Here is a 25,751-nt window from a genome sequence, read left to right on the forward strand (position 1 = left end):
ACAACGTTCTCATGTGGCTTTTAAGGGCCGGCCCCCTCGCTGCAGCGGGAGGTTCTACAGAACGCTGCAGCAGTTTGTGCTCACTCGCGCTCACAGCAAAGCAGAACAATGGCAGAAGTCGCTCCAGCCCCAGCCGCCTCTGCGCCCGCCAAGGCCCCCAAGAAGAAGGCCGCCGCCCGCCCCAAGAAAGCCGGCCCCAGCGTGGGCGAGCTCATCGTCAAGGCCGTCTCGGCTTCCAAGGAGAGGAGCGGCGTGTCTCTCGCCGCCCTGAAGAAAGCCCTGGCTGCCGGCGGCTACGACGTCGAGAAGAACAACTCACGCGTTAAGCTCGCCGTCAAGAGCCTCGTCACCAAGGGCACTCTGGTGCAGACCAAAGGCACCGGCGCGTCGGGCTCTTTCAAGCTTAACAAGAAGCAGGCCGAGGCAAAGAAGAAGCCGGCCGCCAAGAAACCGGCACCTAAAGCTAAGAAGCCGGCCGCCAAGAAACCAGCCGCGGCCAAGAAGCCCAAGAAGGTAGCAGCCAAGAAACCCACTGCGGCTAAGAAATCCCCCAAGAAGGCCAAGAAGCCCGTCGCGGCCGCTAAGAAGGCAGCGAAGAGCCCCAAGAAGGCCAAGAAGCCGACGGCTCCCAAAAAGGCGACCAAGAGCCCAAAGAAAGCCAAAACGGTCAAGCCTAAAGCAGCTAAGCCCAAGGCGGCGAAGGCGAAAAAGGCTGCCCCTAAGAAGAAGTAAACAGTAACGCCGTTTACCTTCATGTCTTGTTTCTCTATTCAACGGCTCTTTTAAGAGCCACCCACAGTTTCATAAAAAAAACAGCTTTTTTCCCCCCTTGTTACTGCACAATGAATTGATTGTTAAAAAAAAAAAAAAAAAAACACTCAACAACACAAAAATAGCTCTCATTAGTTTCCCCACACAATAATTATATATGATCAATATATATATTTTTTTGGTTTGGTCATACGTGTTACATTTGAGCGGGAAAGGGAAAGGAAACGCGGGGCACGAGTGGGGGTAAATGTTTCTTTCTTTAACCCGTTTTCTTTCTTCCTTTCTTTCTCTCTCTCGCTCACACAGACACACAGCACGAGAGGAGGAGGGGGTCGGGTAGGAAAGCGAGCAGAGGTGGGAGGACGCTAGAGTCTGACGGCGGAAATGCGATTGGCTGTTGGTGCGCGTAGCTTTTAGCCAATAGGACCGTAGGCGATTTTGCTATATCAACGGCGCTCGTTGGCCGGCGTGCATTATTTCAGCTTTGTTCGACGAACACGACTGACGCGAATCATGAGTGGAAGAGGCAAAACCGGTGGTAAAGCTAGGGCCAAGGCTAAGACTCGTTCGTCCCGCGCCGGACTGCAGTTCCCAGTTGGCCGTGTGCACAGGCTCCTGCGTAAAGGCAACTACGCTGAGCGGGTCGGCGCCGGCGCTCCCGTCTACTTGGCCGCCGTCCTGGAGTATCTCACCGCTGAGATTCTCGAGTTGGCTGGCAACGCCGCCCGCGACAACAAGAAGACCCGTATCATCCCCCGTCACCTGCAGCTGGCTGTTCGTAACGACGAGGAGCTGAACAAACTGCTCGGAGGAGTCACTATCGCCCAAGGTGGTGTGCTGCCCAACATTCAGGCTGTACTGCTACCTAAGAAGACCGAGAAGACTGTGAAGACAAAGTAAATTGGCGCTCTCCGTTGATTTATCTATACACAAAGGCTCTTTTAAGAGCCACCCATTTTTTCTAAGAAAAGTGCTGCTCCTTTACAAACAACACTACATATTCTTCACGTGATTTCCAACTGCATAAAAAAATAATAGCTTTATGAACCGAGTTATTATATAAACACACTGCCATGCAATACACAATTGCCCTTTTTCATATATTTCACGTACTGAGATCAACACCCTATGCATATGTGCATGTATACACACATTCTCTTGCTCTCTCTCACACACACACACACACACACACAGTGTGTTTAATGTTCGCTGTAATGTACAGTACATTGATTAGTTTGATCATATTATTGTTCTTATTATTATATATTCTTTTAATGCTTTTTTTTTCTTTGTTGTTTTGTATTACGGGAGCCCGCCGTTTTGCTTTTAGGTTTGAAAAGAAGACGCCCAATAGTGTGTCACCGACGCATTGCCGGCCGCCCAATGGGAAACGGACAACTTCAAGACGCCCAATGAGCGGCAAGCGGCTTGAAAGCTTAAAAGCCATGTGAAGCGAGCAAGAACTCATTCTCTTTCTTTTCCCCGAGAGGAGCAGAGTTCAACGCGATGGCAAGAACCAAGCAGACCGCCCGTAAGTCCACCGGTGGCAAGGCCCCGAGGAAGCAGCTCGCCACCAAGGCTGCTCGCAAGAGCGCCCCAGCCACCGGCGGCGTGAAAAAGCCTCACCGTTACAGGCCCGGCACCGTGGCTCTGAGGGAGATCCGCCGCTACCAGAAATCTACTGAGCTGCTGATCCGTAAGCTGCCCTTCCAGCGCCTAGTGCGTGAAATCGCTCAGGACTTCAAGACTGATCTCCGCTTCCAGAGCTCCGCCGTCATGGCCCTGCAGGAGGCTAGCGAGGCGTACTTGGTGGGTCTGTTTGAAGATACTAACCTGTGCGCTATCCACGCCAAGAGAGTCACCATCATGCCTAAAGACATCCAGCTGGCCCGCCGTATTCGCGGAGAGCGCGCTTAAACAGAGCGCTTCGACGTTTACCTGAAATACCCAACGGCTCTTTTAAGAGCCACCTACCCGTGTCCGCGCCGAAACAGCAAATGTCCGCCTCACCTCGGTGTTGCGTTTATATAATGTAAGGCTATTATGACGCGTGCGCTTCTAAATTCCATAGGACTGAGCGAGCGAAACCAGCCGTGAGACAGTGGTTGTGAAGATTAGGGAAAAAAAACAACTTCTATATGTGTGTCTATATATATATAACGTTTTGTACTACATTTCACATCAAAATCGCCATATTTAACGTGTTTTAATACATATGAATACTTTTCTTTTAATACCTATCAATATGTTTATACATATTTAATAGTTTGGAAACAGTTCATTCACCCCAGCAGAAAGTAGAAGCCACTGCCCTTTCAGTAGAACACTACACTTTACACTATGTAGTGTTTAGGCCGGTTTTGGCCTATTACAAACGGCATTAGTCATGGATGGAGCGTAGATCCCACCGCGTGGTGAAACTATACAACTGCAAGCACAGTTTCAGAGAGCAATGTATGTGTATATTCATATAATGAGAGCTTGATTTAGGGTACTTACGTTTCATACATATGCAACATGAGTTTGATTGCATAGAGAGTAAGCGAGACCAGCTGTGTTGTTTGTGCTTGCTTTTAGGGCAGCAGTAAAGGAGGTAAGTGTATAGTCCGGAGAGGAATGTTTGTTTGTTTGTTTGTTTTTAATCTCTTTCAATACCTCTACCAGAACAAGGCATGTCTAACTCTAAAAAATTATATGTTTACTCTATATGTTAACTCTATAAAATTCATGTTTCCCGTCACATTGTTTGTAAAATTAACCCAGATCAGCGGGAAAAACGCCAAAATTAAATGAATGTTGAGTCAGTATTGTTTTGTGCTATACTTCAAAAATTACCTTATTTAGTACAGTCTAGCTTGTCTGGAAGTATAACCCTTGAAGTATGGAGCAAATTAAATGAACCTTCCCAGCACATGTAAAATGATCATTAGAGAAGCCTAGGGAAAAGAAATAGTGAATAAATACTGGCAGGGGTAAAGTGTTTGTCCTGCCTAGGATGCACCTGGTTATGTAATAGAGAGTAGAAGCCTTTGAGCCTTGAGTACAGTAGTGCTCTTCTGTGTGGTGAATAGAAGGGCTTTTGGAAGTGCTCATTGCAAACGACCACCGTTGTTTTGGGATCATGGGCATATATGTCATGGATGGAGCGTGGATGCCATCGTGTGGTCAAACTAGGCAAATGCAAACGTTAACTAACTAGATTTATTCGTGTGAATGTTACAGCTTTTTCATTTGATAGATGGTTGTGAACTCCAGTACGTCTACTAAGTCATTTGTATTGCGGTGTTATTTTGGTTAGTGTTTTTTAAAGTACATTTTTAAAAATGTTTCTATTGAAGCATACTTCAGTTCAGGGCATTTTAGAAGCCAGCATGGTTACCAGTTCTCATGCTGCCAGGCAATGAAATGGAAACTTAATTTAGGGCAATTTTATACATATTAAATATGATTGCTAACTGCACCAATAAATCTAAAAAGTAATTACATGTCTTGTGGGATGATTGTCGTTTGGGCTTGGGTTTCATTTTAACAATATGCTAACGATAAAGTCGGACAGAAGGAAAAAAAAAACAAAACAAAACAAAAAAAAACCTCCAGACCGTATAACCTCCTTCCACAACTAGATAAAATGTCTTGTTTTGAAGAATGCTTGATAGAAGCTGTCTTTAATGAAGGCACTGTATTAGCCATCATGACAACCAAACAGCATGCAGTTAGGTAAAAAGCCTCCAATTCACTCACTGCTAGAAGCCTTTGAGACAAATTGTAGAGTAGTGCACTTCTATGTAGGACCTTTGTTTCCTTCTCTTTAGAGCCCTTAAACTCTGTGTATCAGTTTATATTGAGGTTCCCATAATAATCATAAATCAATAAAGAAAACCGCTCATCTGCTATAGCTAAAATATGGAAAAGCATACGCACCCTGCAAGGTTTCGGTCAGAGACTTTCTTCAAGGCATAGGTAAGTAACAAATGAATACAAAAAACTCTTTCTCCTCTTTCTGATTTTGCTTCTTTAAATGTCTGCATGGACCAAAAAATCAAAAAGATGAATTGTTTTATATTTTGCAGATTTACATTTTGACCACCAGATGGCATCCACGCTCCATTCACGTACTACGACCACAGACTTAAAGCTTAGCCCTGAAACTCCATCAGAAGCCTAAGGGGTAGGTCTAGCCAAACTGCTTCCACTCACCCAGACTTCATCATGAGCTCTACACTTACTTTGCTTGCCACAATGTCTTTCCATATTTCTTTATCATCCACTAACTGCAACATATGGTAAAAGCAACATTACTTAAAGCAACATTAACTCCCTCTGTTTTTATCTAATCTAACATGACTTTTATTAGAAGATGTAAAACGAGCCTGAGAAATCCAAGGGGTAAACATGTAGTTTTAGTTGGCCTCATTAGGAGCTTTTCCCTTGTATGCAATAATATACCATTTATTCGATTTGTGTTTGATCTTTCTTTCTTTAAATGTCTCTGTGGACACTATATCTTTAAGTTGTAGTGTATTAGATCAACGACTACAATTCCCATGATGCCTAACTAAAGATGGTCTCTGACCAAAACCTTGCCAATTAAAATTGACTCATCTGCTATCAAGACCTGACTGAGGAGCTGGAGGCCAGTGGAGCAAAGCTAAAATATGGAAAAACATACGCACCCTCAAAAAAAAATTAACCTGCATGGTTTAGGTCAGAGACTTTCTTCAAGGCATAGGTAAGTAACAAATGAATACAAAAGTGCTAACAAAAGTTTATCAACAGCCGACCGTACTGCCTCCTCCCTTGTAAGTTAGCTTCTCTGCTATTTAAATGTAACTCTTTCTCCTCTTTCTGATGTTGCTTCTTTAATTGTCTCCGTGGACAAGAAATAAATAAATAAATCAATAAATAAATCAATAAATAAATAAAAAATTGCAAGATTAATTGTTTTACATTTTGACCACACGATGGCATCCACGCTCCATTTACGTACTATGACCACAGTCTTGAGGCCTAGCCCTGAAACTCCATCAGAAGCCTAAAAGACTTGACTAGAGAAGTGCACTTCTGTGTAGTGTATACAGTGTAAGGGATTTAGGAAGTGCCCTATTGCAAACGTCACCGTTGTTTTGGGATCGTGGATATATGTCATGGATGGAGCGTGGATGCCATCGTGTGGTCAAACTCGCAAATGCAAACGCTAACAACATAGATGTATACGTGTGTGTGTGTGAATGTTACAGCTGTTACATATGACAGATGGTTGTGAACTCCAGTAAGTCTACTAAGTTCTACCAAGGAACTTTTGGGCATTTTAGTAGCCAGCAGGATAACCAGTTGTCATGCTACCAGGCAATGAAATGAAAACTTATTTTAGGGCACCGTAATTTTGTTTGGGTTTTAAAAATATGCTAATGATAAAGTAGGGCAGAAGAAAACAAAATACTCAATACTGTATTATCTCCTTACAGATCTTAATAAAGTGCCTTAAATAAAGAGTGCTTCTATCAAGCATTCTTTAACTAAAGACATTTTATTATCAGTTAGGTAAAAAGCCAACAATTCTCTCATTAAGAGTCAAACTGTAGAGTAGTGCAGTTCTATGTAGGACCTTTGTTCTCCTCCCCTTAGAGCCCTTAAATTCTATGTTGTATGGTTATGTGTATGTATGTATGCATCAGGTTATATTGAGGTCAACATAATAATCATAAATCAATAAAGAACACCGCTCTGCTATCAAGACCTGGCTGAAGAGCTGGAGGCAAGTGGGGCAAAGCTAAAAATTGGAAAGCGGATGCACCATCAGCGCAAAAAATCATTTTAACCTGCAAGGTCAGAGACTTTCTTCAAGGCATAGGTAAGTAACAAATTAACACAAAAGTGCTAACAAAGGTGTATCAAAAGTCAGCCGTACTCACTTGTGAATTAGCTTTTTTGTGCTTCTCAAATTTAACTCTTTCTCCTCTTTCTGATTTTGCTTCTTTAAATGTCTCTGTGGACCAAAAAAAAAATATGTATTTTTTATATTTTGCAGATTTACATTTTGACCACCAGATGGCATCCACGCTCCATTCACGTACTACGACCACAGTCTTAAAGCTTAGCCCTGAAACTCCATCAGAATCCTAAAGGGTAGGTCAAGCCAAACTGCTTCCACTCACCCTGACTTCATCACTTCATTCAACACTTACTTTATATCACCACAATTTCTTTATCATCCACTAACTGCAACATATGTCTAAGGCTTTATCATCCACTAACTGCAACATACTTTGCTTTCCACAATTTCTTTCCTTCCTTTCTCTTCCACTAACTGCTAACCAATATGGCTGTTATTAGAAGATGTATAGTGGAAACCTGAGGAATCCAAATGGTGTGGGTTTAGTTTAAGTTGGCCTCAATTTACTTTATGTGCAAAAATATTAAAGTGGTGGTTTGTGAGAGAGAGAGAGAGAGAGAGAGAGAGAGAGAGAGAGAGAGAGAGAGAGATAGATCTATCTATCTATCTTCATCTAATGATGAAATCCGATAACTGCACGTCCAGTCACAGTAAAAAGTAAACCGTGTGCCATGGTGTACAGTAGTGGGGTGATCTTCGTGGGTGCTTGTTTTATGCTTGCAAGGTCGTAACCCTAGTACTAAATAGCCATTTATGTGATTTATATTCAGGTGCATTGAAGAAGGACTAATTTTGTCGTGTGTGTGTGTGTAATAAACGCTGCGCACGTTAGAATGGCGTGATGTAGTGTGACTTTGTTGTATACGAGACCGAGGCGCACATGGCGACAGCCATCAGAGGGCTGACCGAGGTATTTGTCGTGTTAAGACATATGTTAGCTACTTTTAATGTTCATACATGTGAAACGTCGTTTTTTTTTTAGTCCTTACACTACTGGACCCTGGTTAGCTCCGGTGTGTCGTTGTTAGCACGATAACGTTTGCTAACTTGCCAAAAATGAAGTAGATAATGATATCCGATAACTCGATTTTGCCGAGAGCCTAAAGTTGTACACCCAGTCACAGCAAATTGATGTAGAACTGCCGTTGCTGGATCTATGTGTGGAGTTGTACATAGCTTGGAGCCAGCTTAGCGATTAGCAGCGTGGCTAACGCGGCTAGCATAAACAGTAAAGCGCAAATATGAGCCTAATTATGAGGGGTCATTATTTGTTGACCACAGTGCAGTACCACATGCGGGGTTGTAGCATAAAAGTACGCAATACAGCCGTGATTTGTGGCTGTTGAGTGATTTGAGTTAACTTGCTTTTTCAGGTCCACACATGAGCTAACAAAGCGATTAGCATGCTAGCTAACTCGGATGGTACGAACAATAACATACGCCAGCGAGTGTAAATACCTGTCAGATAAATACACACTCGCTCGAGTCAGTCAAGTTTTATTATGAAACGGTGTATACAGCAACATTTATACGTTTACTGTCGTGGTTGAAACCGAGAAGCCACCTTGGAGAGTAGCATGATGGCTAGGTGTCTTAAAATTAATCACAGAAATAACGATATTACGGACACGTGCGTAGTTCTCTATATTGTTATTTGGAGCAAGTGAGGGAGAAACAGTCGTGCTTAAACCCGGCTACCAGCAGCCTATCTTCTGGTTTTCAGAGCTGGGCAGCCTGTGTAGCTTGCTAGCTAGTGTTTTGTTTACAAAAGATTATTTTCGTTAGCTAGTTGCCGAAACGACTCCACGTGGAGTGCACGATGTCACGAAAAAACGGCTTCTATACTCACCTAGTGCACTAGAGAGTACTGGAGTGCGGTTTAGGATGGTAAAACACACAATCAATTACTACAATAATAACAATAATAATGTCAAGTGTGTAATCTTTCTAAGAAAACGGTGCATAAATGTTTATTTACAAAGGTCACATGGCCCCTATGCACTTCAAATTTCGTGAAAAGGAGTCAGAGGCTGTGTATGAGCCTACTTTGAGTCACTGTAAGTTCATCTTAAGCCTAGGTCACTGAATTTTATTAATTCATTCAGCTATTTATTTATTTATTTTAAGATTTCGCCATAAGACCAAGCTATTTCAGAAGTGATTTTCGCTCCTAATTATAGTTTAGCTTACTTTTTAATTATAAGGTCAAGCAGGTCTGGAGCTAGGCTGTAGGTTTCGAAGCTAAATCATGATGAGTTAAAGTATTCAGAGTGAAGGTTATGCATGATCCAAAGTATGCTGCGTTATTATTATTACTATTATTAGTTTATTCCTTTTTAGAACACTTGGAGTCTGGATGCCATTGTGTGGCCAGACTGTGAAACTACAAGCAGTAGAAGGAAGACATGCTGCAAATGCATTGAGAAGTGATGCTATTATTGCTTGACTTTGACTATTGATTCCCCCCCCCCCCCCCATGAAATCCAAAAAGAGCACTTTTTTGAATTTTGAACATGAGTACATCCAGAGGGTACGGAATTAATATTTAATTCCGAATTAATATTAATATACTGTATTTTGTATGGCTACCCACTCAGTGGCTTTATGTGCAATCTTTGAGTGGTCTAGGCATGTTTGAGTCGCTGTACAGCAAAACAAGCGTTCTGCACACGTACAGAGTATGAGGCGGAGCTAATGTACTGTGACGTCGCTCGGTTCCCTTGCTTTCATTTAGGTCCTATAGAGGAGTATAACAGGCGTGTCTCTGGCTCCCCAGCTTCATAGATTCTCTTCTCGTCGACTGGGAAAAGAAGCAGCGAGGATGTCAGGCAGAGGAAAGGGCGGCAAAGGCCTTGGGAAAGGAGGCGCCAAGCGTCATCGTAAAGTGCTTCGCGATAACATCCAGGGTATCACAAAGCCGGCTATTCGCCGTCTGGCTCGTCGTGGTGGCGTCAAGCGTATCTCTGGTCTGATCTACGAAGAGACCCGCGGTGTGCTCAAAGTGTTCTTGGAAAACGTGATCAGAGACGCAGTCACGTACACTGAGCATGCCAAAAGAAAGACCGTCACCGCTATGGATGTGGTGTACGCCCTGAAGCGCCAGGGACGCACTCTGTATGGATTCGGAGGTTAAACGCTCGGCCTGAACAGCTCTAAACACAACGGCTCTTTTAAGAGCCACCCACAAATCCAGCAAAAGAGCCTGTTTCTATTCTTAGTTTGTTATCAAATAAGGCAGTCGATCTCCCGCATACTCTGTATTAAAATGTAATATACCGGAAGAATACATGTGTGTATATATACATATAATAGATATGTCTGTATATATGTATTGTTTTCCATTTTGCCCCCCGTGTGCGTTGGTTAAATCCGAACTATATGTCTTAATAAATCCTGATAGAAAAAAAATCGCCGTCAACGCCGCTGTGCCGAAAAACAGAAAAACAGCCCTGTAGATTAAGAATGCGCGGGATAGAATGTTGCAAGAATCATATTTGTTTGTTTGTTTCAATATAGTCAATGATGGTGGTTATGAATCTCCCGGTTAAGAAGCTAATTTTATATATATGAAGAATACATATAGTTTTCAATTTCCCCCGTATGCGTTGATTAAACGTTTGAATAAATTCAGAATATCGCCGTCAACGCCGCTGTGGCGAAAAATAATGTGCCGTCTGCACGGTGGGTAAAAATGCGCGGGTAGGCGAACAAAGAGAATGCTGCTCTGGGGAGGGGGAAGGGAAGGGGAGAATAGGGAGGGGAGGGGAGGGGAATGAAGGGTGGGGGGTTGGCAAGAAGAGAGCGGACAATTTGTTGTCCAATGGTCGTTTGACGGCATTCTGGAGGCGGTACCTCGTCTAATTAAAATGCTAGAGTCTAAATAATGTGGGAGCTTATCGCCTCCCCCTCATTCTTCAGTCTTACTCGACGAGGAGCAGTATGCCTGAGCCAGCTAAGTCCGCGCCCAAGAAGGGATCCAAGAAAGCCGTGACCAAGACGGCCGGGAAAGGCGGCAAGAAGCGCAGAAAGTCCAGGAAGGAGAGCTATGCCATCTACGTGTACAAGGTGCTGAAGCAGGTCCACCCTGACACTGGAATCTCCTCTAAAGCGATGGGCATCATGAACTCGTTCGTGAACGACATCTTCGAGCGCATCGCCGGTGAGTCTTCTCGTTTGGCTCACTACAACAAACGTTCTACTATCACCTCTAGGGAGATCCAGACTGCTGTGCGTCTGCTCCTTCCCGGTGAGTTGGCCAAGCACGCCGTGTCAGAGGGCACAAAGGCCGTCACCAAGTACACGAGCTCCAAGTAAATAGTGATAGCGGCATAATCCAAACCCAACGGCTCTTTTAAGAGCCACCCACGGTTTCTTCCAAAGAGCAGTTTTATTCAAGAACCAAGTAAGTTATAATACTAATTATTATTATTATTATTATTATTATTATTTATTAGAGAGTGCCTTTATTGTTACATACTTATTGATGTATGTATGTAAATCAACTTACTTAATTGTTTGTTTGCATTTAATTGGTATAGTGTACTAGGATTCAGGGACAGAGCAGCAAACTAAAATACTGTGCCATACTAACTGTATGGAGTGGGCTTGTAGTGCTAAGTGGGATAAATGAAGCTGCACATCACCTGTGAAAGACCAGTCCAGAGGAGATCAGCCTTACAGGTGGGGAAGAGTGAGGCAGGAAACCATACTAGGGTTGACTTAAACCCTAGAATTACACACCTGATCTTTGTAATGAAAGCTGTCTAGTGTATATAACCAGGCATACGGTTAGGCTCTCCCACAAGCCTTTTTTGTTGGGTCACAGAAGGGTGAAGTTAGTTAAAGCCTTAGGTTTATGGTGGGATTTGAGTGAACAAAAGTAGGTTCAGAGCAAGGCTTTTGATGTAGAGGGTCGAAGTAAGGCAAAAGGACGAGGGTAGAATAATTAAATTGAGGTAGCGTAAGTAAAAAAGTATGGCGGTGAAAGTGTGTTTAGTGCAGATGTGATCTAGGAAGAGTGAGTAACAGTGGCTTTGTAAGGAGGCCTCAGGTTTATGATGAAGGTGGATTGAGTTAAAGTGACCGTGAGCTTAGGCCTTTGCCTTAGGATACAAAGGAAGGTTCAGTAAAAGTGAGTTTCAACATAAGCCATCAGCCTGATGATTCGGATACACATGGCCTCGGCCTACTGAGGACTGCACATCTAAGTAGAATGGTCATGACTGCATGGAATGGGTTAAGTGAAAGCAAAAGTTTAGTGTGTTGCTTATTGAGATAGAGGGAAGGATGGGGTTAATTTGTTTTAGGACAAGAATGAGATTGCAGTTGTTTCATGTGAGGGGTTCGAATGAGGATGGAGTGATTTTGTATAATGGTTGGATGAAGGATGGGGTTATTTCATTTTAGGGTTGGAGAGAGAAGGTGGTGGGGTTTGTATTAGAGTATGAATGAAAATGGGTTATTTTATTTTGGGGTTAGACGGCGGATGGGGTTATTTTGTTTCATTGTTAGAATGATGTTAAGGTTATGTTGTACTAGGTTAAGAGGGAGGACAGAGTTATTTTGTATTAGGACTATTTTGTTGGGTCACAAAAAGATGAATTTGGTTGAAGCCTTAGGTTAATGTTGAGATTCGAGCGAGCAAGAATAGGTTCAGAGCTAGACTTTTGATGTAGAGGGTTGAAGCAAGGCAAAAGGACGAGGGTAGAGTAAATAAAATAGTATGGCGGTCAAAGGCCTCAGGTTTATGATGAAGGTGGATTGAGTTAAAGTGACCGTGAGCTTAGGCCTTTGCCTTAGGATACAAAGGAAGATTCAGTAAAAGTAAAACAGTTTCAACATAAGCCATCAGCCTGATGTTTTGGATACACATGGCCTCGGCCTACTGAGGAATGCACATCTAAGTAGAATGGTCATGACTGCATGGAATGGGTTAAATGAAAGTAAAAGTTTAAAAATAATTATTTGGTGTGTTGCTTAGTGAGATAGAGGGAAGGATGGGGTTAATTTGTTTTAGGACAAGAATGAGATTGGAGTTGTTTCATGTGAGGGGTTCGAATGAGGATGGAGTGATTTTGTATAATGGTTGGAGGAAGGATGGGGTTATTTCATTTTAGGGTTGGAGAGAGAAGGTGGTGGGGTTTTTATTAGAGTATGAATGAAAATGGGTTATTTTATTTTGGGGTTAGACGGCGGATGGGGTTATTTGGTTTCATGGTTAGAATGCTGTTAAGGTTATGTTGTACTAGGTGAAGAGGGAGGACAGAGTTATTTTGTATTAGGACTACTTGGTTGGGTCACAAAAAGATGAATTTGGTTGAAGCCTTAGGTTAATGGTGAGATTCGAGCGAGCAAGAATAGGTTCAGAGCTAGACTTTTGATGTAGAGGGTCGGAGCAAGGCAAAAAGACGAGGGTAGAGTAAGTAAATTTAGGTAGCGTAAGTAAAAAAGTATGGCGGTGAAAGTGTGTTCAGTGCAGATGTGATCTAGGAAGAGTGAGTAACAGTAGCTTTGTAAACGAGGCCTCAGGTTTATGATGGAGGTGGATTGTGTTAAAGTGACTGTGAGCTTAGGCCTTTGCCTTAGGAAGGTTCAGAAAAAGTGAATTTCAACATTGGCCATCAGCCTGATGATTTGGATACACATGGCCTCGGCCTACTGAAGAATGCACATCTAAGTAGAATGGTCATGTCTGCATGGAATGGGTTAAATGAAAGTAAAAGTTTAAAAATAATAATTTGGTGTGTTGCTTATTGGGATAGAGGGAGGGATGGGGTTAATTTGTTTTAGTACAAGAATGAGATTGGAGTTGTTTCATGTGAGGGGTTCGAATGAGGATGGAGTGATTTTGTATAATGGTTGGAGGAAGGATGGTGTTATTTCATTTTAGGGTTGGAGAGAGATGGTGGTGGGGTTTGTATTAGAGTATGAATAAAAATGGGTTATTTTATTTTGGGGTTAGACCGCGGATGGGGTTATTTTGTTTCATGGTTAGAATGATGTTAAGGTTATGTTGTACTAGGTTAAGAGGGAGGACAGAGTTATTTTGTATTAGGACTATTTGGTTTGGTTAACTAAAAGATGAATTTGGTTGAAGTCTTAGGTTAATGGTGAGATTCGAGCGAGCAAGAATAGGTTCATAGATATTTTTTTGATGTAGAGGGTCGGAGCAATGCAAAAGGACGAGGGTAGAGTAAGTAAAATAGTATGGCGGTCAAAGGCCTCAGTTTTATGATGAAGGTGGATTGAGTTAAAGTGACGGTGAGCTTAAGCCTTTGCCTTAGGATACAAAGGAAGGTTCAGTAAAAGTGAGTTTCAACATTAGCCATCAGCCTGATGATTTGGATACACATGGCCTCGGCCTACTGAGGAATGCACATCTAAGTAGAATGGTCATGACTGCATGGAATGGGTTAAATGAAAGTAAAAGTTTAAAAATAATAATTTGGTGTGTTGCTTATTGAGATAGAGGGAGGGATGGGGTTAATTTGTTTTAGGACAAGAATGAGATTTGAGTTGTTTCATGTGAGGGGTTCGAATGAGGATGGAGTGATTTTGTATAATGGTTGGAGGAAGGATGGGGTTATTTTATTTAGGGTTGGAGAGAGAAAATGGTTATTTTCTATTAGGGTTAAAATGAAAAATGGGGTTTTAGGGTTTAAATGAGCTTGGGTTTATTTTGTATTGGGGTTAGAGTGAAGGTGCAGTTATTTTGTATTAGGCTTGAAAAAGGGCATGATTGTTTTTTGTTATGTTTAGAATAAGTTTTGTCTTTTTTTTTTTTTGTTATTTTGTTTTTTGTGTTTTAGGGTTGGGGGGGTGTATGCAGTTATTTTGTGTTAGGGTTAGTATGAGATTTTTGGCTATGGTATATTGGGTGTGTTACGAGTGCGTATTAGGGGACCTATGGAGAGCCGTTCCGAGTGTGGAAGCGCCAGTGACAAAGACGCATCGACGGTGGAAGTCATACTGCGCACACACGGCAACACTGTGCTTTACACACTCCTCAAGGTCGCCTCGCACGACGAGCAAAACAACGCACCCACGTCTCGGATGCCCAGCACGCTCTCGCCGAGGCTCTCCTCCAACGCACCGGATAACACTCGCCCAGTTGGTGGCACCTTTTGTCGCCGTTTTCCACCGATTAGCACGCCAAATGCGCCGCCGCCCGTTCGGCACGCCGGTAGCGTGGCACGCTTCGGTGAGCGCCGTATCAAACGCGGCGTCGTTACGCTGCCCTTCCCGTCTTCTCAACACACGGTGGAGCCTCTCGGAGACGAAAGAGCATTTCTACGCTCGCCAAGTTGAGCTTTCGCCCATATTTCGCTCGACAAACGCCGAGAGAAAACACAAGTGCGAGACCGTCGCTGCCACACGGCTGTGCGGCATCGAGCGAGTTGAGTCTACAACGTTCTCATGTGGCTTTTAAGGGCCGGCCCCCTCGCTGCAGCGGGAGGTTCTACAGAACGCTGCAGCAGTTTGTGCTCACTCGCGCTCACAGCAAAGCAGAACGATGGCAGAAGTCGCTCCAGCCCCAGCCGCCTCGGCGCCCGCCAAGGCCCCCAAGAAGAAGGCCGCCGCCCGCCCCAAGAAAGCCGGCCCCAGCGTGGGCGAGCTCATCGTCAAGGCCGTCTCGGCTTCCAAGGAGAGGAGCGGCGTGTCTCTCGCCGCCCTGAAGAAAGCCCTGGCTGCCGGCGGCTACGACGTCGAGAAGAACAACTCACGCGTTAAGCTCGCCGTCAAGAGCCTCGTCACCAAGGGCACTCTGGTGCAGACCAAAGGCACCGGCGCGTCGGGCTCTTTCAAGCTTAACAAGAAGCAGGCCGAGGCAAAGAAGAAGCCGGCCGCCAAGAAACCGGCACCTAAAGCTAAGAAGCCGGCCGCCAAGAAACCAGTCGCGGCCAAGAAGCCCAAGAAGGTAGCAGCCAAGAAACCCACTGCGGCTAAGAAATCCCCCAAGAAGGCCAAGAAGCCCGTCGCGGCCGCTAAGAAGGCAGCGAAGAGCCCCAAGAAGGCCAAGAAGCCGGCGGCTCCCAAAAAGGCGACCAAGAGCCCAAAGAAAGCCAAAACGGTCAAGCCTAAAGCAGCTAAGCCCAAGGCGGCGAAGGCGAAAAAGGCTGCCCCTAAGAAGAAGTAAACAGTAACGCCGTTTACCTTCATGTCTTGTTTCTCTATTCAACGGCTCTTTTAAGAGCCACCCACAGTTTCATAAAAAAACAGCTTTTTTCCCCCCTTGTTACTGCACAATGAATTGATTGTTAAAAAAAAAAAAAACACTCAACAACACAAAAATAGCTCTCATTAGTTTCCCCAAACAATAATTATATATGATAAATATTCTTTGGGGTTTGGTTTGGTCTTTCCTTCTATGACCACTGTTTGGTCGAACGTGTTACATTTGAGCTGGAAAGGGAAAGGAAACGCGGGGCACGAGTGGGGGTAAATGTTTCTTTCTTTAACCCGTTTTCTTTCTTCCTTTCTCTCTCTCGCTCACACAGACACACAGCACGAGAGGAGGAGGGGGTCGGGTAGGAAAGCGAGCAGAGGTGGGAGGACGCTAGAGTCTGACGGCGGAAATGCGATTGGCTGTTGGTGCGCGTAGCTTTTAGCCAATAGGACCGTAGGCGATTTTGCTATATCAACGGCGCTCGTTGGCCGGCGTGCATTATTTCAGCTTTGTTCGACGAACACGACTGACGCGAATCATGAGTGGAAGAGGCAAAACCGGTGGTAAAGCTAGGGCCAAGGCTAAGACTCGTTCGTCCCGCGCCGGACTGCAGTTCCCAGTTGGCCGTGTGCACAGGCTCCTGCGTAAAGGCAACTACGCTGAGCGGGTCGGCGCCGGCGCTCCCGTCTACTTGGCCGCCGTCCTGGAGTATCTCACCGCTGAGATTCTCGAGTTGGCTGGCAACGCCGCCCGCGACAACAAGAAGACCCGTATCATCCCCCGTCACCTGCAGCTGGCTGTTCGTAACGACGAGGAGCTGAACAAACTGCTCGGAGGAGTCACTATCGCCCAAGGTGGTGTGCTGCCCAACATTCAGGCTGTACTGCTGCCTAAGAAGACCGAGAAGACTGTGAAGACAAAGTAAATTGGCGCTCTCCGTTGATTTATCTATACACAAAGGCTCTTTTAAGAGCCACCCATTTTTTCTAAGAAAAGTGCTGCTCCTTTACAAACAACACTACATATTCTTCACGTGATTTCCAACTGCATAAAAAAATAATAGCTTTATGAACCGAGTTATTATATAAACACACTGCCATGCAATACACAATTGCCCTTTTTCATATATTTCACGTACTGAGATCAACACCCTATGCATATGTGCATGTATACACACATTCTCTCGCTCTCTCTCACACACACACACACTGTGTTTAATGTTCGCTGTAATGTACAGTACATTGATTAGTTTGATCATATTATTGTTCTTATTATTATATATTCTTTTAATGCTTTTTTTTCTTTGTTGTTTTGTATTACAGGAGCCCGCCGTTTTGCTTTTAGGTTTGAAAAGAAGACGCCCAATAGTGTGTCACCGACGCATTGCCGGCCGCCCAATGGGAAACGGACAACTTCAAGACGCCCAATGAGCGGCAAGCGGCTTGAAAGCTTAAAAGCCATGTGAAGAGAGCGAGAGCTCATTCTCTTTCTTTTCCCCGAGAGGAGCAGAGTTCAACGCGATGGCAAGAACCAAGCAGACCGCCCGTAAGTCCACCGGTGGCAAGGCCCCGAGGAAGCAGCTCGCCACCAAGGCTGCTCGCAAGAGCGCCCCAGCCACCGGCGGCGTGAAAAAGCCTCACCGTTACAGGCCCGGCACCGTGGCTCTGAGGGAGATCCGCCGCTACCAGAAATCTACTGAGCTGCTGATCCGTAAGCTGCCCTTCCAGCGCCTAGTGCGTGAAATCGCTCAGGACTTCAAGACTGATCTCCGCTTCCAGAGCTCCGCCGTCATGGCCCTGCAGGAGGCTAGCGAGGCGTACTTGGTGGGTCTGTTTGAAGATACTAACCTGTGCGCTATCCACGCCAAGAGAGTCACCATCATGCCTAAAGACATCCAGCTGGCCCGCCGTATTCGCGGAGAGCGCGCTTAAACAGAGCGCTTCGACGTTTACCTGAAATACCCAACGGCTCTTTTAAGAGCCACCTACCCGTGTCCGCGCCGAAACAGCAAATGTCCGCCTCACCTCGGTGTTGCGTTTATATAATGTAAGGCTATTATGACGCGCACGCTTCTAAATTCCATAGGACTGAGCGAGCGAAACCAGCCGTGAGACAGCGGTTGTGAAGATTAGGGAAAAAAAACAACTTCTATATGTGTGTCTATATATATATAACGTTTTGTACTACATTTCACATCAAAATCGCCATATTTAACGTGTTTTAATACATATGAATACTTTTCTTTTAATACCTATCAATATGTTTATACATATTTAATAGTTTGGAAACAGTTCATTCACCCCAGCAGAAAGTAGAAGCCACTGCCCTTTCAGTAGAACACTACACTTTACACTATGTAGTGTTTAGGCCGGTTTTGGCCTATTACAAACGGCATTAGTCATGGATGGAGCGTAGATCCCACCGCGTGGTGAAACTATACAACTGCAAGATCAGTTTCAGAGAGCAATGTATGTGTATATTCATATAATGAGAGCTTGATTTGGGGTACTTACGTTTCATACATATGCAACATGAGTTTGATTGCATAGAGAGTAAGCGAGACCAGCTGTGTTGTTTGTGCTTGCTTTTAGGGCAGCAGTAAAGGAGGTAAGTGTATAGTCCGGAGAGGAATGTTTGTTTGTTTGTTTGTTTTTAATCTCTTTCAATACCTCTACCAGAACAAGGCATGTCTAACTCTAAAAAATTATATGTTTACTCTATATGTTAACTCTATAAAATTCATGTTTCCCGTCACATTGTTTGTAAAATTAACCCAGATCAGCGGGAAAAACGCCAAAATTAAATGAATGTTGAGTCAGTATTGTTTTGTGCTATACTTCAAAAATTACCTTATTTAGTACAGTCTAGCTTGTCTGGAAGTATAACCCTTGAAGTATGGAGCAAATTAAATGAACCTTCCCAGCACATGTAAAATGATCATTAGAGAAGCCTAGGGAAAAGAAATAGTGAATAAATACTGGCAGGGGTAAAGTGTTTGTCCTGCCTAGGATGCACCCGGTTATGTAATAGAGAGTAGAAGCCTTTGAGCCTTGAGTACAGTAGTGCTCTTCTGTGTGGTGAATAGAAGGACTTTTGGAAGTGCTCATTGCAAAGGACCACCGTTGTTTTGGGATCATGGGCATATATGTCATGGATGGAGCGTGGATGCCATCGTGTGGTCAAACTAGGCAAATGCAAACGTTAACTAACTAGATTTATTCGTGTGAATGTTACAGCTTTTTCATTTGATAGATGGTTGTGAACTCCAGTACGTCTACTAAGTCATTTGTATTGCGGTGTTATTTTGGTTAGTGTTTTTTAAAGTACATTTTTAAAAATGTTTCTATTGAAGCATACTTCAGTTCAGGGCATTTTAGAAGCCAGCATGGTTACCAGTTCTCATGCTGCCAGGCAATGAAATGGAAACTTAATTTAGGGCAATTTTATACACATTAAATATGATTGTTAACTGCACCAATAAATCTAAAAAGTAATTACATGTCTTGTGGGATGATTGTCGTTTGGGCTTGGGTTTCATTTTAACAATATGCTAACGATAAAGTCGGACAGAAGGAAAAAAAAAACAAAACAAAACAAAAAAAAAAACCTCCAGACCGTATAACCTCCTTCCACAACTAGATAAAATGTCTTGTTTTGAAGAATGCTTGATAGAAGCTGTCTTTAATGAAGGCACGGTATTAGCCATCATGACAACCAAACAGCATGCAGTTAGGTAAAAAGCCTCCAATTCACTCACTGCTAGAAGCCTTTGAGACAAATTGTAGAGTAGTGCACTTCTATGTAGGACCTTTCTTTCCTTCTCTTTAGAGCCCTTAAACTCTGTGTATCAGTTTATATTGAGGTTCCCATAATAATCATAAATCAATAAAGAAAACCGCTCATCTGCTATCAAGACCTGACTGAGGAGCTGGAGGCCAGTGAAGCAAAGCTAAAATATGGAAAAGCATACGCACCCTGCAAGGTTTCGGTCAGAGACTTTCTTCAAGGCATAGGTAAGTAACAAATGAATACAAAAAACTCTTTCTCCTCTTTCTGATTTTGCTTCTTTAAATGTCTGCATGGACCAAAAAATCAAAAAGATGAATTGTTTTATATTTTGCAGATTTACATTTTGACCACCAGATGGCATCCACGCTCCATTCACGTACTACGACCACAGACTTAAAGCTTAGCCCTGAAACTCCATCAGAAGCCTAAGGGGTAGGTCTAGCCAAACTGCTTCCACTCACCCAGACTTCATCATGAGCTCTACACTTACTTTGCTTACCACAATGTCTTTCCATATTTCTTTATCATCCACTAACTGCAACATATGGTAAAAGCAACATTACTTAAAGCAACATTAACTCCCTCTGTGTTTATCTAATCTAACATGACTTTTATTAGAAGATGTAAAACGAGCCTGAGAAATCCAAGGGGTAAACATGTAGTTTTAGTTGGCCTCATTAGGAGCTTTTCCCTTGTATGCAATAATATACCATTTATTCGATTTGTGTTTGATCTTTCTTTCTTTAAATGTCTCTGTGGACACTATATCTTTAAGTTGTAGTGTATTAGATCAACGACTACAATTCCCATGATGCCTAACTAAAGATGGTCTCTGACCAAAACCTTGCCAAATAAAATTGACTCATCTGCTATCAAGACCTGACTGAGGAGCTGGAGGCCAGTGGAGCAAAGCTAAAATATGGAAAAACATACGCACCCTCAAAAAAAATTAACCTGCATGGTTTAGGTCAGAGACTTTCTTCAAGGCATAGGTAAGTAACAAATGAATACAAAAGTGCTAACAAAAGTTTATCAACAGCCGACCGTACTGCCTCCTCCCTTGTAAGTTAGCTTCTCTGCTATTTAAATGTAACTCTTTCTCCTCTTTCTGATTTTGCTTCTTTAATTGTCTCCGTGGACAAGAAATAAATAAATAAATCAATAAATAAATCAATCAATAAATAAAAAATTGCAAGATTAATTGTTTTACATTTTGACCACACGATGGCATCCACGCTCCATTTACGTACTATGACCACAGTCTTGAGGCCTAGCCCTGAAACTCCATCAGAAGCCTAAAAGACTTGACTAGAGAAGTGCACTTCTGTGTAGTGTATAAAGTGTAAGGGATTTAGGAAGTGCCCTATTGCAAACGTCACCGTTGTTTTGGGATCGTGGATATATGTCATGGATGGAGCGTGGATGCCATCGTGTGGTCAAACTCGCAAATGCAAACGCTAACAACATAGATGTATACGTGTTTGTGTGTGAATGTTACAGCTGTTACATATGACAGATGGTTGTGAACTCCAGTAAGTCTACTAAGTTCTACCAAGGAACTTTTGGGCATTTTAGTAGCCAGCAGGATAACCAGTTGTCATGCTACCAGGCAATGAAATGAAAACTTATTTTAGGGCACCGTAATTTTGTTTGGGTTTTAACAATATGCTAATGATAAAGTAGGGCAGAAGAAAACAAAATACTCAATACTGTATTATCTCCTTACAGATCTTGATAAAATGTCTTTAGTTAAAGAATGCTTGATAGAAGCACTCTTTATTTAAGGCACTTTATTATCAGTTAGGTAAAAAGCCAACAATTCTCTCATTAAGAGTCAAACTGTAGAGTAGTGCAGTTCTATGTAGGACCTTTGTTCTCCTCCCCTTAGAGCCCTTAAATTCTATGTTGTATGGTTATGTGTATGTATGTATGCATCAGGTTATATTGAGGTCAACATAATAATCATAAATCAATAAAGAACACCGCTCTGCTATCAAGACCTGGCTGAAGAGCTGGAGGCAAGTGGGGCAAAGCTAAAAATTGGAAAGCGGATGCACCATCAGCGCAAAAAATTCAAGGCATAGGTAAGTAACAAATTAACACAAAAGTGCTAACAAAGGTGTATCAAAAGTCAGCCGTACTCACTTGTGAATTAGCTTTTTTGTGCTTCTCAAATTTAACTCTTTCTCCTCTTTCTGATTTTGCTTCTTTAAATGTCTCTGTGGACCAAAAAAAAAATATGTATTTTTTATATTTTGCAGATTTACATTTTGACCACCAGATGGCATCCACGCTCCATTCACGTACTACGACCACAGTCTTAAAGCTTAGCCCTGAAACTCCATCAGAATCCTAAAGGGTAGGTCAAGCCAAACTGCTTCCACTCACCCTGACTTCATCATGAGCTTTACACTTACTTTATATCACCACAATTTCTTTATCATCCACTAACTGCAACATATGTCTAAGGCTTTATCATCCACTAACTGCAACATACTTTGCTTTCCACAATTTCTTTCCTTCCTTTCTCTTCCACTAACTGCTAACCAATATGGCTGTTATTAGAAGATGTATAGTGGAAACCTGAGGAATCCAAATGGTGTGGGTTTAGTTTAAGTTGGCCTCAATTTACTTTATGTGCAAAAATATTTCAGTGGTGGTTTGTGAAAGAGAGAGAGAGAGAGAGAGAGAGAGAGAGAGAGAGAGAGAGAGAGAGAGAGAGAGACATGCATTTGTAGACATATGGCTTGCTTTATACTCATTCATTCTGACAGAAAATACAAACCCTGTACTGGTTTGTGTGTTTCTTTAAACGTCTTTATATCAATGTGTCAATGACACGATTTGTCTTTATCCTGTAGTGTCAAGATCAAGGACTACAATTCCCATGATGCCTAACTACAAGTTCGATAGATGACGTTTTATTGATTATCTATCTATCTATCTATCTATCTATCTATCTATCTATCTTCATCTAATGATGAAATCCGATAACTGCACGTCCAGTCACAGTAAAAAGTAAACCGTGTGCCATGGTGTACAGTAGTGGGGTGATCTTCGTGGGTGCTTGTTTTATGCTTGCAAGGTCGTAACCCTAGTACTAAATAGCCATTTATGTGATTTATATTCAGGTGCATTGAGGAAGGACTAATTTTGTCATGTGTGTGTGTGTAATAAACGCTGCGCACGTTAGAATGGCGTGATGTAGTGTGACTTTGTTGTATACGAGACCGAGGCGCACATGGCGACAGCCATCAGAGGGCTGACCGAGGTATTTGTCGTGTTAAGACATATGTTAGCTACTTTTAATGTTCATACATGTGAAACGTCGTTTTTTTTTAGTCCTTACACTACTGGACCCTGGTTAGCTCCGGTGTGTCGTTGTTAGCACGATAACGTTTGCTAACTTGCCAAAAATGAAGTAGATAATGATATCCGATAACTCGATTTTGCCGAGAGCCTAAAGTTGTACACCCAGTCACAGCAAATTGATGTAGAACTGCCGTTGCTGGATCTATGTGTGGAGTTGTACATAGCTTGGAGCCAGCTTAGCGATTAGCAGCGTGGCTAACGCGGCTAGCATAAACAGTAAAGCGCAAATATGAGCCTAATTATGAGGGGTCATTATTTGTTGACCACAGTGCAGTACCACATGCGGGGTTGTAGCATAAAAGTACGCAATACAGCCGTGATTTGTGGCTGTTGAGTGATTTGAGTTAACTTGCTTTTTCAGGTCCACACATGAGCTAACAAAGCGATTAGCATGCTAGCTAACTCGGATGGTACAAACAATAACATAAGCCAGCGAGTGTAAATACCTGTCAGATAAATACACACTCGCTCGAGTCAGTCAAGTTTTATTATGAAACGGTGTATACAGCAACATTTATACGTTTACTGTCGTGGTTGAAACCGAGAAGCCACCTTGGAGAGTAGCATGATGGCTAGGTGTCTTAAAATTAATCACAGAAATAACGATATTACGGACACGTGCGTAGTTCTCTATATTGTTATTTGGAGCAAGTGAGGGAGAAACAGTCGTGCTTAAACCCGGCTACCAGCAGCCTATCTTCTGGTTTTCAGAGCTGGGCAGCCTGTGTAGCTTGCTAGCTAGTGTTTTGTTTACAAAAGATTATTTTCGTTAGCTAGTTGCCGAAACGACTCCACGTGGAGTGCACGATGTCACGAAAAAACGGCTTCTATACTCACCTAGTGCACTAGAGAGTACTGGAGTGCGGTTTAGGATGGTAAAACACACAATCAATTACTACAATAATAACAATAATAATGTCAAGTGTGTAATCTTTCTAAGAAAACGGTGCATAAATGTTTATTTACAAAGGTCACATGGCCCCTATGCACTTCAAATTTCGTGAAAAGGAGTCAGAGGCTGTGTATGAGCCTACTTTGAGTCACTGTAAGTTCATCTTAAGCCTAGGTCACTGAATTTTATTAATTCATTCAGCTATTTATTTATTTATTTTAAGATTTCGCCATAAGACCAAGCTATTTCAGAAGTGATTTTCGCTCCTAATTATAGTTTAGCTTACTTTTTAATTATAAGGTCAAGCAGGTCTGGAGCTAGGCTGTAGGTTTCGAAGCTAAATCATGATGAGTTAAAGTATTCAGAGTGAAGGTTATGCATGATCCAAAGTATGCTGCGTTATTATTATTACTATTATTAGTTTATTCCTTTTTAGAACACTTGGAGTCTGGATGCCATTGTGTGGCCAGACTGTGAAACTACAAGCAGTAGAAGGAAGACATGCTGCAAATGCATTGAGAAGTGATGCTATTATTGCTTGACTTTGACTATTGATTCCCCCCCCCCATGTACACCACATGTTAATGAAATCCACATGAAATCCAAAAAGAGCACTTTTTTGAATTTTGAACATGAGTACATCCAGAGGGTACTGAATTAATATTTAATTCCGAATTAATATTAATATGCTGTATTTTGTATGGCTACCCACTCAGTGGCTTTATGTGCAATCTTTGAGTGGTCTAGGCATGTTTGAGTCGCTGTACAGCAAAACAAGCGTTCTGCCCACGTACAGAGTATGAGGCGGAGCTAATGTACTGTGACGTCGCTCGGTTCCCTTGCTTTCATTTAGGTCCTATAGAGGAGTATAACAGGCGTGTCTCTGGCTCCCCAGCTTCATAGATTCTCTTCTCGTCGACTGGGAAAAGAAGCAGCGAGGATGTCAGGCAGAGGAAAGGGCGGCAAAGGCCTTGGGAAAGGAGGCGCCAAGCGTCATCGTAAAGTGCTTCGCGATAACATCCAGGGTATCACAAAGCCGGCTATTCGCCGTCTGGCTCGTCGTGGTGGCGTCAAGCGTATCTCCGGTCTGATCTACGAAGAGACCCGCGGTGTGCTCAAAGTGTTCTTGGAAAACGTGATCAGAGACGCAGTCACGTACACTGAGCATGCCAAAAGAAAGACCGTCACCGCTATGGATGTGGTGTACGCCCTGAAGCGCCAGGGACGCACTCTGTATGGATTCGGAGGTTAAACGCTCGGCCTGAACAGCTCTAAACACAACGGCTCTTTTAAGAGCCACCCACAAATCCAGCAAAAGAGCCTGTTTCTATTCTTAGTTTGTTATCAAATAAGGCAGTCGATCTCCCGCATACTCTGTATTAAAATGTAATATACCGGAAGAATACATGTGTGTATATATACATATAATAGATATGTCTGTCTATATGTATTGTTTTCCATTTTGCCCCCCGTGTGCGTTGGTTAAATCCGAACTATATGTCTTAATAAATCCTGATAGAAAAAAAATCGCCGTCAACGCCGCTGTGCCGAAAAACAGCCCTGTAGATTAAGAATGCGCGGGATAGAATGTTGCAAGAATCATATTTGTTTGTTTGTTTCAATATAGTCAATGATGGTGGTTATGAATCTCCCGGTTAAGAAGCTAATTTTATATATATGAAGAATACATATAGTTTTCAATTTCCCCCGTATACGTTGATTAAACGTTTGAATAAATTCAGAATATCGCCGTCAACGCCGCTGTGGCGAAAAATAATGTGCCGTCTGCACGGTGGGTAAAAATGCGCGGGTAGGCGAACAAAGAGAATGCTGCTCTGGGGAGGGGGAAGGGAAGAGGAGAATTGGGA

General features: G+C 42.9%; 4 protein-coding genes across 4 annotated transcripts; all 4 read left to right on the top strand.

The window, feature by feature from the left end:
- The first annotated feature begins 1,284 nt into the window (after window positions 1–1,284).
- On the top strand, window positions 1,285–2,222 carry LOC140546638 (histone H2A-like). The gene is made up of 2 exons (XM_072670021.1): window positions 1,285–1,667; window positions 2,102–2,222. Exons 1-2 carry the CDS (start codon window positions 1,285–1,287, stop codon window positions 2,220–2,222), a joined length of 504 nt encoding a protein of 167 aa, XP_072526122.1.
- A 52-nt stretch (window positions 2,223–2,274) lies between these two features.
- Window positions 2,275–2,688, top strand: LOC140546639 (histone H3). Its single transcript, XM_072670022.1, has one exon. The coding sequence runs from the start codon at window positions 2,278–2,280 to the stop codon at window positions 2,686–2,688; it is 411 nt and encodes a 136-aa protein (XP_072526123.1). The 5' UTR covers window positions 2,275–2,277.
- Window positions 2,689–9,485: 6,797 nt separating this feature from the next.
- On the top strand, window positions 9,486–25,135 carry LOC140546640 (uncharacterized). Its single transcript, XM_072670023.1, has 6 exons — window positions 9,486–9,767; window positions 10,296–10,363; window positions 14,563–14,907; window positions 16,338–16,751; window positions 17,344–17,719; window positions 24,779–25,135. The coding sequence occupies exons 1-6, from the start codon at window positions 9,486–9,488 to the stop codon at window positions 25,133–25,135; spliced, it is 1,842 nt and encodes a 613-aa protein (XP_072526124.1).
- Window positions 10,604–10,978, top strand: LOC140546969 (histone H2B). The gene has a single exon (XM_072670449.1). The coding sequence runs from the start codon at window positions 10,604–10,606 to the stop codon at window positions 10,976–10,978; it is 375 nt and encodes a 124-aa protein (XP_072526550.1).
- Window positions 25,136–25,751: the final 616 nt, after the last annotated feature.

This window comes from Salminus brasiliensis, chromosome 24 (genome assembly GCF_030463535.1).
Source record: "Salminus brasiliensis chromosome 24, fSalBra1.hap2, whole genome shotgun sequence".
NCBI lineage: Eukaryota > Metazoa > Chordata > Actinopteri > Characiformes > Bryconidae > Salminus > Salminus brasiliensis.